The sequence below is a fragment of the Saccopteryx leptura genome, chromosome X, assembly GCF_036850995.1.
Source record: "Saccopteryx leptura isolate mSacLep1 chromosome X, mSacLep1_pri_phased_curated, whole genome shotgun sequence".
Classification (NCBI taxonomy): domain Eukaryota; kingdom Metazoa; phylum Chordata; class Mammalia; order Chiroptera; family Emballonuridae; genus Saccopteryx; species Saccopteryx leptura.
The window spans coordinates 17,167,828-17,188,676 of record NC_089516.1 but is presented as its reverse complement, the minus strand read 5'-3'; the positions used below and the strand labels follow the sequence as shown (position 1 = coordinate 17,188,676).

General features: G+C 40.4%; 1 protein-coding gene across 1 annotated transcript in view; it reads right to left on the bottom strand.

The window, feature by feature from the left end:
- The window catches only part of POLA1 (DNA polymerase alpha 1, catalytic subunit), a 340,212-nt gene that overhangs the window by 174,325 nt on the left and 145,038 nt on the right, over positions 1–20,849 (bottom strand). Inside the window, exons 32-34 of the mRNA XM_066356660.1 lie at positions 16,541–16,715; positions 2,014–2,192; positions 281–412 (exon numbers count right to left, since the gene is read on the bottom strand). Coding sequence (XP_066212757.1) covers positions 281–412; positions 2,014–2,192; positions 16,541–16,715 — 486 coding nt within the window. The remainder of the gene's footprint in view (positions 1–280; positions 413–2,013; positions 2,193–16,540; positions 16,716–20,849) is intronic.

Sequence of the window (20,849 nt, the reverse complement as noted above, 5' to 3'; positions counted from 1 at the left end):
CTCAGTGACCCTTTAATTTAGTCTTATTTAGGTAACAGTAAACTAAAACATTTTCTGATTATATTCTCATTTTTCCTCACAAGCAGAAATTTCACTATTTAAAACAGTCTTCACTAATGAGAGATGTAATATTCAATAGAAAATCAAATCATTTTCCTCCCAAGTCTGAAAATTTCAGTTTCATAAAAAAACCAATAATACAAACCCACAGTTTTATTTTAGAACAAGTACCCAATCTAAATAAGTTGTATACGTACAAAGAGTCATTATGGATACTTACCTCGTAGTACTTTTTAATGTAACGTCTAATGTCCAAGATCAATTTGTTGCTCAGCTGTACCATGGAGTTCAGAGGCGAAGCCTTACAGTCGATGTTACTACAACGATACAAGCTTGGCTCCAATTCGGGTCCCTGTAGAAGTCAAGTCAGAGGAATACACAAAAGGTTACAAAAGGTTTCTTGTTTTTAAAAACTTACATGATGAACTGGTGTACAATATTCTGAATTCATTTTAGTGGTGAGTTTTGGGCCCTTTTTCCTCAACTGTTTTCCTCCCAAAGATCCCTTTAATCAGATATATACCTTCCATCCTCTGCCAACATTATAATAAAGTATGAAGTCCAAGGGAAAATCCTAAACTCACTTTTTTTAAGTATTCAATTCATGTTAGACTCTACGGATAAATTAACTTTCCCTGTGAAAAGACCAGTGAAGTGACATTATTGGAAATAAAAATGTGTTTTAGACACATCAAGATTTTAAATTTGCCCTTATTCATTCCGAATTTGAGGATAAAGCAAGAGCACTAATGACGACATTAGTTTGCTTTTTATATCATCAATTTAATTTTAAGAATAAAGCCTAAAAAGTGAGTGTTATACCACAAAGCAATCACATTTTCTCAGCTTAACAAATCTCAAATTCCTACCCCCCCACAAAGTGTCTTCGGGGAGGGGCAGCAGGAGGAATAGAAATGTGAAAGAATGAACCATTAGTAGTTAGAGAAAACCTCTTGTTTTGTTTTAAACAAAGACAAAGCAAATACACAGGGAAACTGTTGGGGTTTGTGAAGCATGTGTTTTCCTTCTTCATACTTAAACATCTTGGTTTCCTGCTCCAATCTGGTCTATAACCCTACCCGCCACACTAAGCAATTCCAGGTGGAAGAGATTTCAGAGCTTGACATCGGCTCTTCCACAGTTAGCCCATCTGCAAGTCGTCAAGCCTCCGCGCAATTAACTATCTTATTTACAGCTGTAATGAAGCAAAACTCAAGGATTTAGCAAGTTTGCTGATCTGCGTCTGCCTCTTCCTTGCACTTGCTTCCAAAGGCTGCTTTGTTTTGGTTCAAAAAAATGCAAAACATCTGCTGTTTGTCCAAATTAACTTAAAATAATTACTTTTAATTTAGATAAAGGCTGGATTTTCTTTCGGAGTCAAGGTTTACAGGGCTCTGCCGCCTACTCATTTGCCAGTGGCTAGTGTGTGTGTAACGCCGCAGAGGCATCAAGCCTCTGGCCAGCTTTCAAGTTCCCATCCAAGGTCAGTGATGCATTTTTTGGCAGGACTTCTCGAAAGGAATGTCTCCCTGGGACTTTTTAAATGTCTGACGTGCAAAGACAGCAGAAAAGATAATCGGAGTACCTTTGTCAAAAAAGGAGGCAAGTGGGATGTGCAAAGATCAACAAAAACTTTCCCAAAACACTTCGTTCCTATTAACTTGATTTAAGATACAGAAAAATAATGCTCTAAGTCTTAATAAATTGGGTTGGGAGTGGGGAAATACAGGTTACTAATTAAGGAATTACAATAAAAACACTTGAAGATAATTTAGATATTTTAAGAGATTCCATTTACAAACCAAGGCCAAGCACAATAGGAAGCCAAAAACAATATTAAATACATACAAGCAATGTGGTTTTTTTCCCTTTTTATACACAGAGTGGGGAGAAAAGGTCTTTATACTAGTTCGCTCACAGAATGAAAAAAAGGAGACAGAAAGAGCAACTGACCGAACCCTCGAAGACACCATCGTAAATATTCTCAGTCCCACACGCAGGGCACGGACATTTGAACCTCTCACAGTCCCTGAATCTCTCTTCGTCGTCGAGCTGTGCTGGCCCACCAAGGAGAACATCACTCTCTTCATCTTTATGATAATGATGAACTCGAAACTGGGTAGGATCGAGTCCTATTCGTGGAAAAGGAAAAACAATCAGAAAGGTACGATTATTTGAATTCCCTTATCCAAAAAATAACCCCAAAGAAGAAAACTTACAAAGGAATAATTTTAAATTCTCTCCCTCCCTCTCTCTCTCCCTCTCCCTCTCTCTCTCTCTCTCTCTCTCTCTCTCTCTCTCTCTCTCTCTCACACACACACACACACACACACACACACACACACACTATCATTTGAACTCAATATAGAGGTTCATAGCATATGGACAAACGGCTTCTCTTTCTTCTAGAGATTATAAATAAAACAAATAAACATCATTAAAACAATGCAGAAATATGTCAGCAGACATTTGGGTTTGGAAGCAACTATCTACACTTCCATAGGATGGTTTCAGTATTTTCTTAAAGCTACAGCAAAAATATCCAATTAATTTGCACTGTTATTAAGAAAAATCTCTTAAAATCGAAGCATCAACGTTAAAACTGAAAATAGAGAATAAAAATTCCATTAAAGCAAGCAAGCTCACTGCTATTACAACTTCAAGTGCAGACACTGCTGCTGATCCTGATTTCAATGCACTGGTCGATTCCAGTTTGGCTCAGTAGTTAACAGCATGTAGGTTGCAATCTAATTCAGTGGTTAAAATTCAGTAGCAGCATAGAAGACAAAATGCAACAACGGCTTTGTCGGTGTTCTGAATTCAGAAATTTAAAATATATGCCGAAAAAATGAATCTACAGATCCTGTAGTCCAAAACGTTCCCAACAATCCTAGGACCAAATGTACATTTCATATTTCTATCAAAAACACAGAAGAAATCAATTGATGGATAACTTTATGCTGCCTTGTTTCCCCAAACTATGAGAAAAATAAACATTTTAAGGTCAACCAATTTAACTGACTCTTGGTCCAAGAATATCCCTCAAATCCCCCTATTTGAATTTATAATTTAAGATGATTATTCCACATAGTATCTTATAATATTTTCTTAAAAGCATCCCTTAACAATCCTTAAGAATTCTAGGCTATTTAGAAATCTAAGGGAAAGAATCATATTTATTTTGGTATAAAAGTAAATAAGTAATATAAAACATCTGCGAACAAAAATTCAAATACCAAAAATACCTAAAAATTGTTTTAACTCTATCAACAGCTGCATTGGTAGATAATCTAACAAGATGTTTTCAGAATTCAGTGACAAGATCCTAAATCCTATTTGGTCAATTGTCAAGTGACATCTAGTAATTGCAAAGGACTGGAGGCTGACTCTGGCATAGGGCAAGGTGCCAAACAACGAATAAAGCTGAGACTTTGAGTCTCAGTTCGCTCCCCTGCAAAATGGATGTAGTACCATCCACCATGTACAGTACATTGAAGTTGAAATAAAACATTAGAGGACAAGTGGTAGAGCGTCGGCCTGGCGTGCAGAAGTCCCGGGTTCGATTCCTGGCCAGGGCACACAGGAGAAGCGCCCATCTGCTTCTCCACCCCTCCCCCTCTCCTTCCTCTCTGTCTCTCTCTTCCCCTCCTGCAGCAAGGCTCCACTGGAGCAAAGATGGCCCGGGCGCTGGGGATGGCTCCTTGGCCTCTGCCCCAGGCGCTGGAGTGGCTCTGGTCGCAACAGAGTGATACCCCGGAGGGGCAGAGCATTGCCCCCTGGTGGGCAGAGCATCGCCTCCTGGTGGGCGTGCCGGGTGGATCCCGGTCGGGCGCATGCGGGAGTCTGTCTGACTGTCTCTCCCCGTTTCCAGCTTCAGAAAAATACAAAAAAAAAAAACCAAAACAAAAAACATTAGAGGACAAACTGTTTGCAATGGTACCTATCATGTGGTAAACACTCGATAAATGTCATACAAATGAAAAAAAATAGTGGATGAACATCATTTAATCCAGACTATCTTCATTCAAGATTATGCATTTGAAACATGAAACACATTTTCACGCTTCCCAGCAAGTTACTAGCTACTCTGGGTAGGACTTCATCAAATGGAACATTTTCTAACATGGGAGTGTATGATAAGAACAAAGACGATGCATTCAAAACAACTTGAAAAATTGTTCTTGGTTTGTGACATAAATTTCTGTAACATAGGTCACTTGGCCCCCAAGACTTACCATACATTTTTATTTTACAAGTTACCAACCCCCTAAGACAAACAGCAAATCAGTGAAGCATGTGAGGGAGTAGGGACCAAGAGAAAGAGGCCGTGCCTGTTGAATGATGCCATTTCTTCCCTGTAGTGAAGGCTAACTTGCACATTGCTTAAACTGTAGTTGTGAATCCAACTATATTCATCCAATGTCTGGCTTTACTGATGATTATGAGGATGCAGCTTCATATTCTTTGATGACTTCATTATTCATCCATCTCCCAGGCTATTTTACTCAGCAAGTAAGAAAAAAGCAAAATAATAAGCAAGGACTTTCTAAAAGGAAATCTATTTTGACAAGCTGAAAGTCCAGGAAAGAAACAACGGTGACTTTGCACATGTCCGGCACTGGCCCGGCTGTGACGGGGAAGCTATGGAGGCTTTCTGAGGCCCGGGCCAGGCGGAACGCTGAGGAAGCCGTACAGGACATGGGCTACCCTGCTACTTATGGAGAAGAGCCCACGGTGGACAAGAGTCATGCAAATTATCAGGCCTTATGAAATGTCTACTTTAAATGTCCATGAAACTAACAAAGCCAAAGAGCCTAGCTCATTACTTCAGATTTATTCCCAAGATGAATTTTTTCAAGAGAAGAGACTTTTTCTTCACAGCACTCTTGGTCATAACTCAATGTTAAACTTTTAAACCATAAAGGGAGAAGACACTGTAATTTAGCTTAAAATATTAAGTATATAATGATCCTCATAGAAGTTACTTGGATACAAACAATGTCATAAAAAGTTATCTTCTTGGGAGGACAATTATAAGTTCAACAGGCAAGTCACAGAGGGCTAAATTAAATCATTTAAAGAAAATATATAATGTCATGTTAAAAAAAATAAGGATCACGGCTGCCAGAATGTTTTTTAAAAGGTTAAACTCCAGGCTTAAGCAAGCCCCCAACTTATTCAACATAATTTTTATAAATCCTCACAAAATTGTCCACAGGCAGCTTATTTTGAAGTTTCAGGAGACTTCAAAGTTTTCCTGCTTATACATAACTCATTAAGGGTGCAGTGAAACAACAGAAAAAAAAAAGTATCTGGTGCTGCCACCTAGAGGTAGATTCTGATTTTTTAACTGTGCAAAATAGAGCTGCTACACAGAACTCCACTTGTAATTATTGTCTCCCCAAAATTAGACGCTTCTGTCAGAAATGACACATTAAAGCAAAATCTTTATCATTGCAGTTGGCATACTAACATGCACATTGTATAATAAATATTAAACTGCTCACCATTAAGTAATCCTGTTAGTCTTTGAGCAAGAGATACAAAAACGGAATTCCAAATTCCTTTAGCTCTTCTACTGAGAGCTTTCTCTGAACAACTGGCTTAAAGAAATAAACACTATGTCCCATTTGAGGGCAGGAACTCCCACTTCTACTGGACTAGCTTTGGACAGGTGACTTCAGTCACTTGGTACAGCACAGAATAGAAGGAGCAGCCTGCCTGCCTTGGCCCCAGTCCTCCAGGGGAACAGAGACAGGAGTGTTCCCCACAATAAGCAGAAATGATGTGTGCTGTAATTCAATACTGTGACTTGGAGTGATCTAGCCATACCATGTTTTCTTGAGGGTAGGGCAGAAGGGGCAGTAGAATAAAATTAAAATACTGTCATTTATAATTAGAAAATTTATAGGCTCTCACATTATTTTGGCAACAGGATCAAAGCTCTTAGGTTTCAAGGAGTATTTATAGAAAGTAACATCACTGGTATTGGGGCGGAGGAGTTCAGCAATGCTGTGTTTTTTACGTAAGACCAGAATATTCTTATCTCATACACCTCCAATAGCCTATTTAGCACAAACTTATTTTTCCTACCACTGTACTTTCTAATCCTTGTAAACTACTACCTGTTTTTAGAATGGTCACACGCCCCATTCCCAAGGAGTATTTACACTGTTGGAAACGCAAGTTCCAAACACAGCTGAGAGAAAGGCTGATACATTTGACCAAATAATTTTCTTCCTCCAAAAGACAAGGTCTTTATTAGTGTAACTGTAAATAACTACAGTAAAGCCATTTATGTACGTTCACGCAAGTGAAGAAGAGGGAAAGACCCATATGAATGAAACGCCAAATGAGTCGAGTAACTGGTATTCCCAAGCAGTTGTTTGTGACATGACCCAAACTACAAGGGAAGCTAATTAATGAAATCCTACAGCCAATTTCTTCTAAAAGTGTATTTTAGGAAATAATTTCTTTCGCACAAATTCAGGCTTCCTAGAAAATAATATACAAACTGAAAATTTAGTGAATAAACAAAAACTAGTTACCGGTAACAAATTTTTAAAAGATAAATGCTACATCCATAAAAAAAAAATCCTGTACAAGAATGTTATAACAGTTTTATTTTTAATAACTGGAAATTGGTAACAATTCAGTTCAGATGTCCATTAATGTGAGTGAATAAGCTGATATGACAGACCATGAAATACCACTCAGCAATGAACAAGAATGACTACTGACAGATGCAAAAAGACGGATGAATCTCAAAACATATGCTAGCTGAAAAAAGCGGAACACTAAAAGTATATACCATAGGAAATCATTTATATAGAATTCTAGAATAAGCAAAATGAAACTATGGTCATAGAAATCAGATAAGTGTTTGCTTTTGGCAATGATTATTTCTTACGACATACCCATGAGTTTGTTTCAAAATGTGTTAAAAGACTCCAACCCGACAGTCTGTACCTCCTCACAAAGACACATACCATCAACTAGAAGTACAGAGTATTTGCAAAAGCTAAAAGTAAACTGAAATACGGGCAGGTGTTTAGAGCTAACTACCACTTTACAGGAAATACAGGGAACAGAGGAACATGTTAAGGATACTACTGGGACGCAATTGGCAAACTCCAGAATAAGGGTACCTCTACAGGACAAAATACCGTTTCTTTAACAAATTAATCAGAAGGACGGGGGAGGGGGGAGGTTAACTATCATATGGACCCTGACTGGATTCCAACACAAACAAAGAGCTTTTTATAAAAACTGCGTTCATAGTCCAATCAGGGAAATATGTATACTTCCTGGATATTTGATGAAATGAAGGAATTGTGGAGGGGTTCCTACTGATAACATTGCAGCTATGTTGAAGGGGGAATCCTTGTCTTTTAGAAATGCAAACGAAAACATTCACAGATAAAATGATGTGGTATCTAGGATTCACTTCGAAAGGCTAAGAGGTGGAGAAGCAGAGGAAGAGCAAGCACAGCGGCAGACAGAAGCTGGGTGCCCAGCATACGGGCTCCGGTGAAATCCCTCTACTACTGTACAGGTTTAGAATTTCCATACAAGTCATTTCAAAACACTGTAGCTCCAACTTGAACAATTGACTATACACATGGCAGACACCCGAAACCACCTTTCACACCAACAATAAACCTCCCTGTACAAATGCAACATTTCTGAGTACTTCAAAAAGAAATATTATCCAAACCTTTTGGTTAAATAACCACCTAAGGTTTTTATTGTCCTGTATAAGATAACTCTCAAGATCTTGGCAGAAAAACAAGCCCACCTGAACTGTGACAGGAGAGACTTGAGTGTGGGTGGCGAACACAACACTATATACAGATGATGTATTACAGAACTGTACCCAGGAGCCCTATATAATTTTATTCACCACTGTCATCCCAATAAATTCAGTAAAAACTTTATATAAAGTAAAAAAAAAAAAATCCAGATGGGTAGCATTTGCCTGACTTCACTCGGTTGTTTTGAATGCCCTTGATGATAGTTCTGAATGTGAATTTTAACTTGGTGAGACATGTACCTCTGAGCAGGAAAAACTTCCTTCCAATTTTTGAATCTGAGAAAAGACCATAACCTTATGCTGGAAAAACAGCAAAATAAAATAACACAAATAAAATAATAAACCAAATATTGCCTCCCTTACAACAAAGCCATCTTCTCTCCAGCTATGTCAGTAGACACAGGGAAAAACCACCAGGCTGGAGATCCCTAAAAACCTGTGTGTGTGTGTGTGTGTGTTTCAGTAGCAGTGACTTAGTAATAAACTGTTTTTCTTCCTTCTGGTGTTGTAAAAACTATCTTATAAAAAAATTCATAAGAATATTAATATTTTTCCAACGAGGAACCTATAATTCACCACCTTCACCCTTTCCTGTCTTATTCATACATATATATTTAATATTTTTTAACTATCTACGTACAGTCCTGGATTGGGCTGCGTTCATTTATTCTGCCTTACCTATTTTTCTACAGGATACATAGTCCTGGTGTCATTTTGGTATATTTAATTAAAATAATGTATCTTAAAAAAACACTGATCTATAGTTAATAATATGGCATTCTATACTTGACAGTTGCTGAGATTAGACCTTAAGCATTCTCAACAAAGAGAGTTAACTTGTTAACTATGTGAGCTGATGGATGTGTTAATTACATTGATCTTGATAACCATTCTACAATGTATATGTGTATCAAGTCATCACACTGCACACTTTATACAATTATATTTGTCAATTATTCCTTAATACAGTTAAAATTAAGAAAAAAACCAATCTAACTTAACTCAGGAAATGCCCATTTTCCTTTGGAAACTCCAAGTGTTGCAAAGCCAGTTAGGAATTACTAGTCCAAGCGACTATTTTAAACACGCTCCATAATTCGGTTCTGAGTTCTCAGAGGTCTCGGTTAGCATTAGGGAAGAAGTGTCATGCTGGCCCTCAGCATTATGGGCCAGTGAGACAGAAACAACACGGCTGCCTTGTAGGGCCTGAGGCACAAAGCTCTGCAGCGGATGCTCCTAAGAGGCACCCTGTGAATTCTCTAATGTGCCACAGGGAGGGGTGACCCTGTGAACAAGGTCAGGACCCCTGCATTGCATCAATGGGCTGGAAAAACTGGTGGGATCTAGGGACAGACAACCATTCCCAAGTCCACATGGCCTCCCCACAGTGCATTCCCACAATGCCTCAAATGCCTCCAATTCTGTACACTCTGCCCACTGGGGCCAGAGGCCTCTTCCTCCCCTGGACGTCAATAGTCCTTCATTTTAACCTCCTTTGGGGACACGTAATGTGGTGTCCACTAGACTTCCCCAAAACAGTGACCTAACAGGGCTGTAATTTGAGTCGAGGAGCCATGGCTGACTCAACTCTGTGTCCCTCACAGCTCCTGTTAAGACGCTGAGCACAGCAGGTCTTGAACATCCATCTACTCACTGAATGCAAACAGAGAAGATGGCCTGCAGGAGCCATTTGGTAATACCCTTGGAATGGCGCTCCATCTGGAGAGACGGTTCTTACCAGCTGACAAGACATAATCGCCTACTTTGCCTCTGTTGTGATCCTACTTATTAAATTTTACTATTATTCTACAGAAAACATTTAAGGTTTGGGTCTGACCTGTGGTGGCGCAGTGAATAAAGCATCAACCTGGAATGCTGACATTGCCTATTTGAAACTCTGAGGTCACTGGCACTGAGCATGGGCTTGCCAGGCAGGGTCGCTGGCTTGAGCAAGGGGACATTGGCTCAGCCCTGGTCAAGGCATTTACCAGGCAGTCAACGTAGCACTGAAGTGAAAGCAGCTACAATAGTTTCCACCCTCTCTTTCCCTTCCTATCTGTCCCCCCTCCCTCTCTCTCAAAAAAAATATTAAGGTTTGGAAATAACGTTAAGTATGAACATTCTTCTAAGAGCTTAAAAGGCAGAACTCTTGATCAATATAAAGTAATGCCCGAGTGCTTCCATTAGATTTTTCACCGACACCTTGAGCTCAACATGGCCAAAAAAATGAAAACAAAAACGATTCTTCTAATCCAACTGCAAATCTGTCCTAGTGCAACTGCAGTGTATGTTAAAGGACAAGAATTAAAAGTGTGGTACCTGTGTATTATTAACTGGTAATAAGATCAATGAAGCAATACGGTACTCACTGGGATTAAACCAAAGAAAAAGACGGAATCTCGAGTCAGCAGGAAGGGTAACCCCACCGTATGTGGACCTACAGAAGGCCGGAGCTGCACTAAGACTCACCCCATGTCTCAACTAAACCACGGGTGTTCTGGAGAAAAATAGGAATTCCTTCCTCATCGCATCAATCATAACTCTGAACCAGAAATCATAAAAGAGCTGACAAATTCAACCCTATTAAGAAAATTGACTTCACAATAATAAGTTTTTTTAAAAAACCATCATAAGCAGAGTTAGAAGACAAACTGGGGAAAAAAGTAACATCACTCACATAATGAACAAAGGACCAATTTTCCCCAAGCATAAGAAATAGCTCCTTAGAAAGTGCAAAAGTAACAACCCAGCAGGATAAAGAAGGAAGGACACAGGGTTCCCAGGACAGGAAATCAACTGGCCTCTCAACAAACGACAAAAGGTTCACTCGCTCCTGGAAGAAAAGAAGGCAGGTCTCTTCCTAGAGTGAGTTTATTTGGAAATACAGGTCAGATTTTTCCTTTTTGGCTTCAAACCTGCCCGCCTATACAAGTGTTGTTTTCTCATCAACGTGGAATCATTCTCTCCTAGTCTGTTAGCCGTGAATGGTTTTGGCGCTCCATCACAATCGGCTCTGAGGGTCTAGTGAAACCAAGCACCTACTTCTCATCCTTCCACTACTAACTGTAGTCTTTTACCTGCAACGATTTATGCACAAGAGTGCTCTGTCGTTCCCCAGCATGAACTAACCTGGCAGCTGCGACCCTCCCCATGAGTGTGTCCCAGGAAAAGGACTGCTGGCATCATCAGTCTGCATCAGACCAACTGTGCTTCATTCATTTCCCCATGTATAAGGCGCACTTCCCCCCGAAGAATTTAGGGTCTAAAAACGCACTGTATGTGCATCTCATACAGTGGTTGTAGATTTTTTTTTTACTGGCATTTCCTGCTTTTTTGCGCTTGTTTTTGCGCCCATTGTTAAAGACAGAGATTCGTCATCAGACACAGATGAGGACAAGCTAATGGATGGCAGTTTTGACAGTGATGAGGAGTTGTACGAATTTTATGATGAACAAAACTTAAGTTCAATAACTTCATGTAATACATTTTTTTTTCACATTTCGGGCCCCCAAATGAAGGTGTGTCTTATACATGAGAGTGTCTGATAGGAAATGCGGTACCTCCCTGAGCCCATCAAAGGCACCCCAAACACCTGGCCCCTGCTGCACTTTTTCTTAGAAGACGTTGCTGGCCTCTGTCTATTGAGAAAAACTACCTTCTATACTGTGAGTGATGCAGCATTTTTTTTGTTGTTTTTTTTTTGTTTTTTGTTTTTTTGTATTTTTCTGAAGCTGGAAACGGGGAGAGACAGTCAGACAGACTCCCGCATGCGCCCGACCGGGATCCACCCGGCACACCCACCAGGGGTGACGCTCTGCCCCGACCAGAGCCACTCTAGCGCCTGGGGCAGAGGCCAAGGAGCCATCCCCAGTGCCCGGGCCATCTTTGCTCCAATGGAGCCTCGCTGCGGGAGGGGAAGAGAGAGACAGAGAGGAAGGAGGGGGGGGGTGGAGAAGCAGATGGGCGCTTCTCCTGTGTGCCCTGGCCGGGAATCGAACCCGGGACTTCTGCACGCCAGGCCGACGCTCTACCACTGAGCCAACCGGCCAGGGCCGATGCAGCATTTTTTTAAAAGGGGAATTTTTACTTTCTAATTTAACCCAGGAACACACTGTGTCAAATGTGCCCTGTCTTGTTTTTAAGCAGTACTTTCAGAGATTAAATTAAATTTTAAATTCTCACACTCTTCAAACATCAGTAACTTCTCAGGATCAGTGAGAAAACTGGCCAGATAGAGAAATGCCTGAAATTTCATCACTGACCACAAAGAAATGAACTTGACGGCTACTATTCAAGTCATCACTCACTGGAGGAAAGATATTATATACTTCTAAGTATCATTATACATGAAATATAAATTCATTAAAAGATGAAATTCAAGAATGAACTTTGGACTATTCTCATCACTAAAGACTGTTTGGATGTTGGCACACACTGGGAATATTTCATCCACAGACAATAGAGTTTTCATTAGAACGAGAGAGAGGAGAAAACCTGCAGTCTAGAGAACAAAAGCTAAGAGTTCCAAGTTTTAGTGGCCACGTTTCCCATAGGGCTATTATATAAAAGAGTAATACTATATATTCACATACGAGAAAGAGTAAAATGTTGCTTTTATTTAAGCCCAAGAGCAATAATCTTGCATGGATTTCTGAAAAAAAAAAAAATGATATGCATTTTCCTATAAGATAATGAGGACCATTGGTTATTAGGCCAAATCATTCTCTGACAATTCAACAAACTTATTAATTCACTCATTTTACAGACTAGCCTCTCTCCTTTTCAATAAAAGGGCCCTTCCATACCAAACACGTGGCCACGCAACATGCCACCAGACAGACTTCAGGAGGTATCTTAACAAGGACAAAGAGAGAATTTCCAACGTGAAGCCACAGGATAAAACCAACACTCGGTGCTTGCCTTTCATTTCAAGGAAAGCAGTATAAAAGCAACAGAAAAAGAAAAGGTAGTTGAAAAATATAGTTGCTCTCCACAAAAGAATCTTAAAAATAAAAAATCATGAACTTAATAATTTTCCTAAATGAAATTATGCCATTATTCCTGATTTCTTTGTACTAACTAAAAGGACAAAACATCAAACTTCAGTAAAGTTTCAACACTATATAATACATTTCATTAATCAGAGATAAAAACTACATTAAAAGCAAGAGAATTATTTTATGTCTGTGATTAGGCAGTTGGAGGGCTTGTATTTTATGTATACATTTTACACTTCAACTTATTTAACAGTGTCAGTTCACTAACTACAGTTTTTTTATGTAAAGAAAATAGATTTAGAATTTTAAGAACAAATTACAGTAATTTTGTGCCTGTGGCTCGCACCTCTTAGAAAGCATGCACCCCAACACTCCTCTTACTTTCCCACCGCTTCCTCGTCTCCTCCCTCCTCCTCTCTGAAACCACAGGCTAAGTGAGAACTGCTGACAGGGGCCTCGAGTCCCCTAGCGAGGAGCAGCCACCCTCATTTGTCACTTGGGGTAGAGGAATAAAGGACGCAGACCAGAGCGCAGCCCCTGAGTAGGGCGGGGTGCAAATGCGTGCAAGGTCTGCCTGGTGAGCCTCAATGTCGTCTACAGATCTTCGCACTGCCGCGTGCTGTCCTGCACGCCACTAACACGGAGCCTCCTATGACGAAAGAGGGACAGGTCAAGGACTTCGGGCTACTGGCTTTGGAAATCATTTGTGAAAACTGGGTTCGTAAGGCAGCCTATGACCATAAGGCTGCTTGCTGCCAGGAGGATAAAGTCCAGCTTGAAGCAAGTCAAAATCTGCCCACTGCTTAATTTATATAAATTTGATCTTAAATATGACCACGTAAGTAACAAAATCAGCAGTCTGGTCCCCTCTTGGTTTTGAGCTATCTGAGCTGGCATCGGGCTACCCACCAGGCACGAGCCACCACCCTTTACAGCTCTTTTGCTGAAATACAAGGCTCCGCACTTAACTTGCAAAAGTCACTCATAGCGTGGGGCTTGTTCCATTCAACACTTCTCGGCACAGGAAAATTCAAAACTAAAAAAGTCAAGGTAAGGGTTAGCATTTATATCAGGTTCTTGATGATACAAATGGAAAAACTGGGAGATCGGGGGGCTTCTGGGGGAGGGGCAGGGTTTTCAGGAGCAGGGGCCAGGCCCACAATGGGGACAGGAGGGAAAAGTAAAGCTGCCTCGCCTTCACACCCACGCCATCGCAGCCCTGGATGAAACTTCCGTCATCGCCTCTTAGAGCTAAGAAGGGACAGTATATCTTAGCACAGTGGTTCAACAGCACAAGCTTTGGAGTCACAGAGCTGGGTCCCCATCCAGTCCCAGCCAGCTACTTGGCAAGACCAAGTTCATCACTCCTCTAAGCTTTGGCTTCCTTCTGTAAAATGGAACAAACACAATGTACCCACATGAGGCTGTTGCAAGGACTAAATAAGAAACATATGCCGTGCCCAGAGAGCTCGGTTGGTTAGAGCATCGTCTAGAGGTGCGTAGGTTGCCACTGCAATCCCGGTCGGGGCACACACAGGAACACACTGACGTTCCCGTCTCTTCTTTCTCTCTCTCTCTCTCTTCCTTCCCTTCCTCTCTCACTGAAATCAATAAATATTTTTTAGAAAAGATATGGAAAGTACTTATCGCAGCATCTGAGAGAGTAAGCACTCAGTGCAGAGAGAAAAAAGAAGAAAGCTGAAATATATTGTGCACGCACACTCCCACCTCCCAGCTGAGGATTTATAAATATCATCAAATACAACTCAACTTTGAGAATACATTATATGATGATGCGGGTAGCAGAATTTTTATCTTCCTAATTATGTTTTGCTTAGGCAAATGTCAAAAATGAGCTTCTACTTCCAGAGCCGACACTGATGGGGTAGTAGAAACAGGGCTGGCGGGAGGAGCTCAGACACATACTCAGCAGGGCTGGACGGAAAATATGTGACTTGATAATTCATCCATCTAATCTCAGGCCACAATACACACTGAACATAAACTGTGTACAAATCTCGTGGACTGAAGGAGTGTGGACATGTTTATGCAGGAGCCCGGCAGGAGGGCGGGAAATGGTTGCTAACACCACCCACTGAGCACAACCGCTCCTGCGCATGTGCAGCATCTCACGTGCATCATCTCGTTGTTCCCTCAGAGCAACTCTAGTTCTGGACTCAAGAAACCAAGGCTGACCAAGGTCAGGAGGCTTGCCAAAGCCACGGAACCACAACCGGCATCAGAACCCAAGTCCCCATGATGCAAAACCCCACGTCTTCAGCTAGACATTTCAATGAGAAGACAGACAGAAGTAGGGACAAAATAAGCAATGCCACATTTCAGGGACCTTGAGTGTAATGATTAAGAAATAAGGCTACAAATACAGGTTGGAGCTGGAAAGCTATAGAGTCTATAACTGCCAGTGACTCTAAACTTTACTTGTAGATAGTGAGGAACCATCGAAGGACTTTATTAGGCATTACTCCAATCTGTGCAGAACAGAATCGAGTCGAGGCCTTAAAGCAATGTAACTACATGCTGGTCAATCAGAAATAAAATCAGGGAAAGTTATGAAATATATTTCTAAGCAGGAGACGACACAGCAAAAAAATCAAAGAATCATTGAGGTCCCCGGTCAGGGCACATACAAGAATCAATCAATGATGGCATTAATGAGTGGAACAGCAAGTCTCTCTCTCTCTCTCTAATCAATCAATAAAACTTTTTTAAAAATGAAAAAGCATCAGTGAGGCTCCAGGGTTGGCTGTCACCTCCCAGGATGATGAGAAATTAGGAATCAGCCAATTCCTAGAAGAAACAGTAAATCCAATTTTAGAAGGATTTATATGAAAGAATAGAATACTCACAGGAAACTGAAAACTTAAATATTTTAATGCTAAAGAAAGCTGTGTTTTCTCAATTCATGTGAAAATACTTTTAGAGATGGCCATGATGAGCCAATAATTAAGATATCATCAATCTCCTTGTTAATGGAAGTTCACTAAAACCACAACAATGTAAACTCAGAGACTTATAATGGTACCTGTAATCTTCCCCACTCTTTCTTTTGCCTTCTCTCTCTCCCCTCAGCATTTACTGACTGAATGCCAACTGTGGAGCAGGCATGTGGTTATACAGGTAACAAGCATGCAGGGCAGTGGTCCCCAACCTTTTTTGGGCCACGGACCAGGTTAATGTCAGAAAATATTTTCACGGACCGGCCTTTAGGGTGGGACGGATAAATGCACAAAATAAAATCATGCGACTGGCATAAAAACTGTGGTATTTTTAAATATAATTGTCGAACTTACGATATTTATTGGACTAAGTTAAAGGAGGAACGAGCATGTCCTCATTATTCAGGCTGTATTTAAATTTGTTGTTCTGACAACGTTTCATGTTATTTATTCTTTCTCTGTGGACCGGTACCAAATGGCCCACGGACCAGTACCAGTCCGCAGCCTGGGGGTTGGGGACCACTGATGTAGGGTTCATAGTCTATGAGGGGAGATAGACATTATCCAAACCACCACTAAAATAAATGCCCCACTATAAACAAAAGTGCTTGGCTCAGCACCATGCCTATAAAAGGGCCCACAATGGTTGAAGGAGGGAGGACCATGCATGTTGCTTCTGCTGGGCGAGGGGCTGTGTGAGCTCGGGCACTTACCTAACCACGCTGCAATGAGGACCGCATCAATTCCGTCTATCGGCTCACAGATCCGAGCCACAACTGGGTGGATCTGCTGGGCCAGGTAGTACTGGGTGTCAATGGTTATATTGTCGTGTTTCTGCAGCTGCTCAGGTGCATAGGCCCTCTGACTGGCACTGAGGTTTGACCCATCCTATAAGAGGACATGGTACAGGTAAAATTGTAAGAAATTCAACTACACACACACTTGCTTAGTCAAAAGAGGGACAAGAATTCAAATTTTGTGTGTTCCAGTCCAAACACCAAGAAGCCCTTGTGACCTATTGGTAAACATGCTGTATGCATCTAAAAGTAGGAAGATGAAGGAGAACACCTCGCCCACTGCCCACGAATGTAAAATCCAGCATGTGTTGTGTTCTATTTTTTGTTGAAACACAAAACCAACAAGACGGCATGACTATATTAGATAATTCCACCTGCCACAATCGCAGAAACACATTGCAAAGACCTGCTAACAGTCTAGTCAGAAGGGCCTTTTAGGAGTGATGACAAAAAACATGTGCAGTCCTTTTGTTATGTTAATGCAACCCCTCACACAGGCATTCCAGTCACAGTATCATCTTAAAGGCTCCCGAGTAATACTTTCCACAAGGACTACATGTATCACTGAGAAGCAAGTACACAAGGAGAAAAAGCAGGGCAATGAAACTCACAGAGCCGTCACTTATATACAAGACATAACGGGTAAGAGTGAGATTAACGAGGCATCTGGCCGAGTGGCACTGCCCGAGAAGCGAATAATGTGTCCACTGGAATGAAGGGCACACCATTCTGTACTGTTCATGCGGCTCTTCCTAAGGCAAGGAAGATGGGTCCGAGAGCCTTTGAAGGGGTGCATCTTTACTCTATAAAGTACTGAAATTCCATATAATTGGCCCAATACAGTCTGGTGGGTGATGTCACCATCATCTGTGAATCAAAAAGTCATCACTTTACTGGACCAACATCCAATAACTCGCTGCACTCTTCCTCTCGTCTGCAACAACAGAATTTAATATTCAGACTAGTAAATTATAACCATTCACAGTGCTCAGCTGTTCTGCAAACTGATTATAATGTGAATCCTGCTACAATCAGTCCCCTTCTCAGCTCAGAGCCCAGCCCGAAGAGAGGCAACCTTCCACACTGCTGTCTTTCCAGGGGACTGGACGCAGGCTCTTTCTCTGGCTGGGCTCCTGAGAAACACGCTGGGACACTTACCAACGTGGTTCTGCCTAGTCTAAGATACACTGAAATACTGGAAAGGAAGCTAATCTCGGATTAAAAGGCATGCTTTTAATTATTTTTCAGGAGTTTACAACAGAGTAAATGAAATTACCGTGCTTCCCCATGTATAAGACGCACCCTTTCCCAAAAAATTTGGGGATCTAAAACCTGGGTGCATCTTACACAGTGGTTGTGGCATTTTAAATGCTATAGGTGGAACTGAGGACGAGGCAGTATATGAAGACAGTGATTCATCATCAGACACAGATGAGGACAAGCTAATGGATGAGAGTTCTGACAGTGATAAGGAATTGTATGAATTTTATGATGAATAAAACTTGAGTTCAATAACTTTATGTAATACATTTTTTTTTTCAAATTTCAGGCCCCAGTATTAATCTGCGTCTTATACATGGGGAAATACAGTTCACAGAATCAATCACCTGTAATTGTTACCCTTTTAGAAGTTTGAATTGTTAGAAGAGAGTAAGGTGACAGTCAATGACAAAAAGAGCGTGAAAAATCCTTGAGCAGTGTCTTTCTGTACCATAGCTGTACTGAGACTGCCTTTTAACAAACACATGAAATCTGATCAATTTATAGAACTGTAGTTTTTAAAAAACCAGCCTGTCCTTAAGATATAGCAATGTTAAGTTTACTAATTTTTAATAGTAAATAAAAATCAGATTGTAGAGGCAAAAATTTTTTTTAATGCCAGTTATTTTCCATTCTGTTACAGGAAGGTATGCTTTTAAAAAAGCAGTTGAAAATTTCTGAGCACAGTCTCAATTAAAAAAGTTTTATTTTAAATATCCACACAAAAGACTAGTTTTAACAGTGACTCAAACACATTTCTTTTTTTTTTAAAGATTTTATTTATTCATTATAGAAGGGGGGAGGGAGGAGCAGGAAGCATCAACTCCCATATATGCCTTGATCAGGCAAGCCCAGGGTTTTGAACCGGCAACCTCAGTGTTTCCAGGTTGATGCTTTATCCACTGCGCCACCACAGGTCAGGCCAAACACATTTCTTTTCTTATTATGCCTTAAAAACTCTGAGCTCAAATGTGACTAAATGCAAAAAAGAATTGATAAGATAACAGGTTTGGCTGTGCTGTATTGGAAAAACATTTAGATCGTGATATAGGACATATCCTTCTCAAAGGCCTAATTCTCAAACCTAGCATGACCCCATGGTACATGGAGTAACAAGCAGCAAAGACCTCTAAGAACAGATTAAGGAGTAATGCTGGCCTTGCTCAAAGTGCCCACATAGTCATTTGTGAACGTCACCAAGTACATGACTCACAGAGAAGGCCAGGTGCAATCAATTCATTCAAAACTCTGTAGTCATCTTTAGCAGAAGAGTAATGGAAAAAACTCTTAAACAGGTGACAAGTGTTAAAGTCATACCTTATGAAAATTATGTCCACCAAAAGTTAAATTAAGGATTAAAAAACTTAACCAATAAGTCAAAGTTGATTTAAGATCCTAGCAAATTATTCGTGTAGGTTTTACAAGACCACAAACTACAACATAAATTAGATACCAAAAACATTACCCTGAACTCGTCTACATTTACAGTCTGAGTAAGTTATTAGCAGAATACTATACCCTAAGTGTAAATTTTAAACAAAACAGAATCTGCTTAGGAGATTGGCAATAAACAGTTCTCCTAAAATGTGATCAATCATACATTTCAAAAACATATTCTAAAATTATGGTTGTGTCATGAAGCACAGAAATAATAATATGAATGCTTAAAAGCAAAAGAGGTAGGCAGCCCTGGTAAAAGTGGGCATGCCTCACTGCCAGGGGACAAAGGCAAACTCAAGTCCTAGAGTATTTCTTGCGACACAGTAAGAAGTTAAGAAAGAGACATAAACTGTAGGTTTAGCAAGTAAGTTCAGGTCCAGTATCAGTGGATGAGGGAAATGTTGAAAAGCCAGCAAATCGGATTTATTTTACTATATTAGCATCAGCATTTGAGCTTTTCTGTATCAATAAGACCTGAGAACAAGAAATAATAAGACCTAATATTTAGACATCAAAATACATCTCCATTTCAGGTTGAGCCAAAACACAACTGCAGCTGGACTTCATTAATAGATGCTATTTCACTGTGTGTGGTGTCTGTGTGTGTGTAAAGCTGTATGGTGCCATCTGCTCGTCATTAACAATCTAAGAGCTTTTCCACATATGTGAAGATATAAATGAAAAAACCCCACAAAAATAACACTAGCCTGTTGACCAAAATCTTCATTTGCATAATATGAAAATTGTTTTTTTTGAGATGAGACTTGTCAGAGACAATATGCAAAGCACATTAAGGGCTTGAGCAAGTCAGACATGTACAGAAATATTTTCCTACAGGAACTGGCTTTCTTGAACAGTTCTTAATCAAGGGGAACCCTAGGAGGGAGACGGAGTCAAGTGCCGACTCCTGTCCGTGTAGCTAAATCATATGTTCTGCACATCATTGACAATACTGAGCAGATATTAGCAAATGGCTTTCAAATTTTGAAAAGACTCTCTGATTTAAAAAAAAAAAACATTGATTATAGTTCGACAGAGATGATTCATACTGCAACGAAGTTGAAGGCTTATGTAAAATTTCTTAGTATTACAACACAATGCAATAAGTACTTTAAAAGAAAGTCCTATTCAGATGACTTGTGTCTTTTACTAGACAGACTCACACTACAGTCATTTTAAAGAACCTAACAGAGGCTATGACTGATCGATGTGTTTTTGTTTTGTTTTGTCTTGCTTTTTTACAGAGAGAAGGAATGAGACCTATGTTTGTTCCAACTGCAGTGTTCTTAGAGGAAAAACTGCTCTGTCCTCCACTCTCTCTCTGAGCTCCTAACTGTTAGCAGCTCGCTACTCTCAAAAGAAACCAGTTAGTGGTTTCAAACTGTGCTCTCGGAGGCCTCGAGTCCCTTAGAGGTACCTTGTGGAACAGGGAGAAGGAAAGGGGGTGGGTTCTAGAGCCCCTCCACTCAAAAGGAAGAACAAAACTAAAACTAGTCAACTGGTGTTTTCTTCATAAGGTATGCTT